Source organism: Prionailurus bengalensis, chromosome C1 (genome assembly GCF_016509475.1).
Source record: "Prionailurus bengalensis isolate Pbe53 chromosome C1, Fcat_Pben_1.1_paternal_pri, whole genome shotgun sequence".
Lineage (NCBI taxonomy): Eukaryota > Metazoa > Chordata > Mammalia > Carnivora > Felidae > Prionailurus > Prionailurus bengalensis.
Window position 1 is genome coordinate 107,277,118 of NC_057345.1, and position 6,000 is coordinate 107,283,117.

The window sequence follows — 6,000 nt, forward strand, 5'->3', positions numbered from 1 at the left end:
ATTAAGTATTTATATTTCTTTCATAGAAGATGAATGTGTGTTTGTGTGTTGTGCACATTTTTGTGTGCACATAGTATATCAAATGTGTAAAGAGAGGAAAATAATACTTGTTTTGAAGTAAGATGAAGTCTCTTTTCTTTTCCAAAAGTAATAATTTACAAAGACTTAACAGATATTGTCACAATGCTGCTGCAAAACAAACATGATACACCCTTGGGTCCTGGCTGATATCCCTTACCTTCAGGACTGGCCGAAACTCTCTTTCCAGGAGCTCCTTCAGTTCTTCCCTGCTCAGTGTGTCAGTCTCCTTGTCTGTTGTTGAGTACTCATGGAATAGGTCGATGATGGCAATGATGTTTTCCAGGAGAGTAGACATCTTTTGGTAGTAAAGGTGAACCTGGAAGGAAGAAATAAGTACTTTTGTATGTCTTTTCTTCTTCTTCTTCTTCTTTTTTTTTTTAAAAAAAAAGATTATTTAGTTGAGAGAGAGAGAGTGCGAGCAGGGGAGGGGTGAGAGATGCAGAATCCAAAGCAGGCTCCAGACTCTGCGCTGTCAGCACAGAGCCTGATGTGGGGCTTGAACCCGGGAACTGTGAGATCATGACCTGAGCTGAAGTGGATGCTTAACTGACATAGCCACCCTACTGCCTCTGTCTTTTATTTTTCTAAGGTCTTATCAATTATTAGATTGAATTTCCACCTTTGTTTAAAATCAACATTTCATGATGTATACAGTATTTTTAATTGGATAGGGTGGCTTTAATAGCTTCTCAATATTATACATTTTTGTTGTTGTTGACTGGCTTTCATTTTGCCACTTAATGAAGAGCATTTAAGACATGCTCAATTTATGTAATTGGTGAACAACGAAATTACTAAGCAGGTCAATAAATCTAAGTAAGCATTTATTTTATAAAAGCATTGTAATGACATCTAAATAAGCATTTATTTTATAAAAGCATTGTAATGACTACTTTAGAAGTTATAAAACCAGATGAAACTAATATGATATAGGAAACAATAATGTGAAAGACATGACTGAAATCGAGCTAAAGTATGTATGGACCTTGGATTATTTTATGAGAGGAAATAGGTGTTATTTCTTGACATTGTTAAACCTGTATTTTGATAAGTTTATGAGTAACCACTAAAATAATGCAGTTTATAACTTCTCAACCATAGAGAGGAAAAATAAAAATTAAAACAAAAGCTTCAATCAATGCATTGGAAACCAGGAAAGAAGAAAATAAGAAGCATAGATAAGGGAGAGTAAACAGAAAGTGTAAAATATAAAAGTAGGATTACATATAATTTTATCATGAATTATGTATGTGAGTTGATCAGACTGGTTGGCTAAAAGACAGTTTGTAAAGATTGAATTAAAAAATACAGTTGTGTGCTTTTTACAAAAAGAAATTAAGATTTTTTTCAGGCACTGTCATTTATGTTGATATTCCAGACGTTGAACTTATGTGTAATTGTGCTGTCCCGAAAAGTCTGCATCTCAAGGATTGCACTTTCTGACCTCCTCTTGTACTCTGATTTCAATAATTCTGTGGCCTCATTGTTTATTTCTGCTTTATGTATTCACTTCCCTCTTTACTCTAGTTAGACATTTGGTTAATCTCTGTCATTGCTTCTAGCATGTACCCCGTCTTTCTTGTACTTACTGGCAAAAGCTCAACAGTGACTTTTTGTACTTTATCTCACAAGAAGTCCTTGAGTTTTATTCACTGAGAGCTTGGAAGCCAATGAAAAGAATTTCCTCACTTTGCCAATTTCTGATCTTCCAGCCTCGTGCATCTGTGTCCATAGACTTTAACCAGCAGTGATGTTGTGTATGTGTACAGTCTGTGCTCCTGTCCTCTGTTTTGGCACTGGAACCCCTTTGCCTACTCAAACAGTTTGCTTTTGCAATTGTCGTCCTTCTCTACTGGATATATTCATATATCCATACTGATGTGGCTCTTTTAAAAATTTTTTAATGTTTATTTACTTGAGAGAGAGAGAGAGAGAGAGAGAGAGAGCGAGAGAGAGAGAAAGAGAGAGCAAGAGAGCGATAGAGCGAGAGCGAGCAGGGGAAGGGCAGAGAGAGAGGGAGACACGGAATCTGAAGCAGGCTCCAGGCTCTGAGCTGTCAGTACAGAGCCCGATTTGGGGTTCAAACTCATAGACTATGAGATCATGACCTGAGCCGAAGTCAGACGCTTAACTAACTCAGCCCCCAGAATGATCTTTTAAAAACATGCATTAGATTATCTCATTCTTTATGCTGAATACTCTCCAATTACTTCTGATGTAGTTAAAGTAATGTACAAATTCTACTATGCCTCTCTTTACATGGTTTACTCCATCTAGCTCTCTGATGTCACCACACACCATTGTTTTTTTTGTTAAATATGCTCTAGGCATACTAGCTTCTTTTTATTCTTTGAAACAAATTGACTCCTATTTAGAATCTTGCCCTTTGCTTTGGCTGGTTCCTTTTGTCATTAAGATCTCAGTTTAAAGGAGAATTCCCCAGAGAGATCTTCCCCGGCCTTCTAATCTAAAATTCTCTCCTCCCATCACTTTATTATACCACTCTCTTATTTTCTTCATTGTTCTTAGCACTATTTGAAATTCTTGTTCATTTATTGTTTACTGGATGTCTCCTTCTACTAAATGCAAGCTCCTTAGAGTAGGGAGTTTATATCGTCACTGCAGCATAATCAGCCAAGTGCAGCACTTGGCAAATAGAAGGCAGTTTGTATATATTTATTGAATGAATGAATAAATGGAAACTCCAGCAATACAGAGAGTATTGAGTAGCTTCATAGGAAACACATTTATACTTCATTTTCCTTTTATATCAAAATAAGGTTTTAGTAACAGTTCCACTAAAAATGAAGATCCTCAAACATCCAGAACATTTCCCTCAGAGCACACATACCTCCCGTATTTCCACCTTGCTTAATACCAAGCAGGCAAAGTTAGATGTATTCCCTTTTACTTACGTTCTTCACCAGAAGAGTAAGTAGAATGTAGCCTGAAGGAGCTTTGCTGGGTGCTGAAGTCTGGGATAGTGGCCCTTTTATAGCAAGTCCATCCAGGGAGGAGCCATTCTCTGTAGGATGGTCTGAATCACTCCTAACCAAACCCAGATCCACCCGTATCTCCACCTGTATTTCTCTAGCAGTGTGTTTACCTCCCAACTTCATCACGTACTCATCTGTACTTGTTTTACCAAGTTCCAAATTTAGTTTTACATAAACCCCATGTACTGGATGTTTTGAGGAAGGTTTTCTTTGGTGTGCAGGGTCCACACCTTCTACTTTTTTTTTTATAACCCCCACTTTGACTTGGTAGGTGCTTGATTAAATATCTATTGACAAATATACTTTCTTAATTGTGTCTTTAGAGAAGTAAAATACACATTTTGAGATCCTCAAATTGAGTTTGGGGTAGAAAAACATCACAGGTACCCTCTGCATGTCCCTTTTTATCTATGAATTCTATGTGTGGATACTGGGAGAACTTGGCATGAAATGAATATTGGTTTTCTAGAAGTTATGGTGAACAGAGGAGAGATAGGCAAATTTAATTTTGATTTTTCAAAAGGAAGCAAGAAAATGAGCTCTTAAGTTAAAAGCAGTGATCACCAGAAGCTAGCATGACTTTATTAGACACGAACCATTAATCTAATTTTACATTGTTTTCAAGGTTATTACCTTGGGATATCAGAGATATGTTCTACCTAGTCTTTCTATAGGTTAAACTGTGGGTTTTCTCACTTATTCTCATAAATATACAGGAGGCTTCTTTTCTTGGCCTCTCCTTTGATTTCCAGACTTTTATGTTGAACAGACTATGGCTCCATTTAGATGTCCCCTGGTTACTTCTGCCCATGCTATTCAAAACTGAGCTCATTGTCATGGCTTGCACCAAAGTGTACTGTCTTCTAGAAGTCCACATATTGGTTACTGACATCCCTATCCACTGAGTGTCTCAAGCTATTCCCAGTCACTTTTCATTTCTCCCTCTCATTTACCCCTCATATGCTGCCACATCCTGCCAGTTCTCTGTAGATTACCTTCCTGCACATGTAGGCCTGTTTTCTATCTCTAGAGCTGCAGTTTTAGTTCTGAACTTCATCATCTTTCACATGGCTGTTTGTAAAAAGTGTCATAACAAGCCCCTCTGCTACAGGCTGCCTGATTCATCTTCTAATCTTATCGCGTCATTCTCTCTTGTAGAATTCCAACGTTTTTCTAGACCTAGACGCTCCTTCACAATAGACATGAACCTGTATCTTTCCAGCTGCCTCTCTTACTGTTTGTATTCTATGGGAAAGTCACTCTAGACTGATCGACATTTCTTGGATGATCCTTTAATGGTCTACCACTATTTAAAATCTCTACATGCTGTCCTTACTACCCGGAGTGTCTCTCAGTCGTAGCTTCTCCTCATCCTTTAAAACTATCTGGGATCATCCCCTCCTTCATAAAGCTTAACTGAAATCTCCATATAGATCACAGTTTCCTCATATGCTCTATGTTTATCTTTCTTGTGGCATTGGTGATATTTTATTGTAATTATTTACTTATGTGTCTGCACCCCCTCCTTTCCCATTTTGTGTTTCTTCTCACCCTGGTATTTACTGGGTCTGAGTCATCTTTTGTATCTTATGAGTTTCTGGAGAATGATAAAAATAAGATGTGCAAGGAGGTGGCCAATCTTATTTAGGGCCAATGAGATAGAAATATGTATGAGTTTTAAAAACTGGGTTTAATGCTCTTATTTCCAACGAAACCATCAGTTCTTTCTTTTGTGGAACATTAGTTAACATCTACAGGACACAGGGCTTCATTTTTCTCTCCTTTTCTTCTTGGGTTTAATTGTCTTTCTGGGCCAGTAGTTACTGTGTTTTTGTCTTTCTCACCATGCTATAATAATAAAAGTAACCTGTATTGCTTAGATTATGTGCTGAGGATGGGCTAAGATTTTGCACGTATCACTTCTAACCCCCAGAACAACCCTGTGAGGTCATTACTATTATCCCTATATTTGAGATGAGGGAACTGATAGTGGTAGGATACCCACAGTTACCCAGTGAGTAAGTTACAGCACCAGGATTCAATCCCAGGTCATTGTGAATCCAACTCCCACATTATTTCCACTGTCCCACACAACTCTGGGTGTGAACTTTTCTCCTTTTTTGTTAGGCTTATTTATCTTTTTAGTGTATTAAACAGCGGTTTCTCTGAAATTACCCTAAGTCCTGGGTGAACTTACTTGCGGAGACCATTGTAGGGGCAGCAGAAAGACTCGGCTCTGGCATATGAGCTCGGAAAGGTGGAGTCCAGAGAATGGCAAGGATGAGGCAAGCTGGGATCTGATGTTTTAATGGCAGAAGACCAAAATATTAGATTCATATAAATATGGAGGACAGTCTGTTGGTCTGCTCCAGGACTATTTTCTTGGCCACGATCATAATCATTACATCTTCATCAGTCACTTGGATGAAAATATGGGCACCTGGCAAATAATTTTAGGATAGACTGAAGCTCCAAGAAGATTTTAGCATGTCACAACACAGCTCAGACATAATAATAAATCCTCCTGAAAGAAAAGTAGAATTTTGACTTTGGGTCTAAATTAACCTTTGCAAGGACAGGGTAGAAGACATAAGTAAAAGCAGGGATCCTGTGATGGCAGCAGTGTGATGTAGTATCCAGAAGGTAATGCTGATTTAGGCTGCATGAAAGAAGCACATTAGCTAGAACAGAGTAAGTGGTGCTGGTCTTCACTTGGCATTTGCCAGATTGTTTCTGTAGGTTTTTGTTCAGTTATATATGGTCACTTTTCAGTAAAGATGTGGACAACTTGTTATGGGTTCCGAGTAAAGTAAACAGGATGATTGGCCAGATGGGTGGTAAAGGGAACTGAGTGAGAAGTAGATGGATGGGAGATAAGTGTCTGTCTTCAATTATATGAGTGGCTGTTACATAGAATTAGGAT

At 38.1% G+C, this 6,000-nt stretch overlaps 1 protein-coding gene across 1 annotated transcript in view; it reads right to left on the minus strand.

Moving 5' to 3' along the window:
- Nucleotides 1-3,336, minus strand: part of LOC122479454 (hornerin-like) — a 53,780-nt gene extending 50,444 nt beyond the window's left edge. Inside the window, exons 1-2 of the mRNA XM_043573354.1 lie at nt 2,997-3,336; nt 239-397 (exon numbers count right to left, since the gene is read on the minus strand). Of these exons, the coding sequence (XP_043429289.1) occupies nt 239-397; nt 2,997-3,200 (363 nt within the window). The 5' untranslated portion in view covers nt 3,201-3,336. The remainder of the gene's footprint in view (nt 1-238; nt 398-2,996) is intronic.
- Between the last annotated feature and the right edge of the window lie 2,664 nt (nt 3,337-6,000).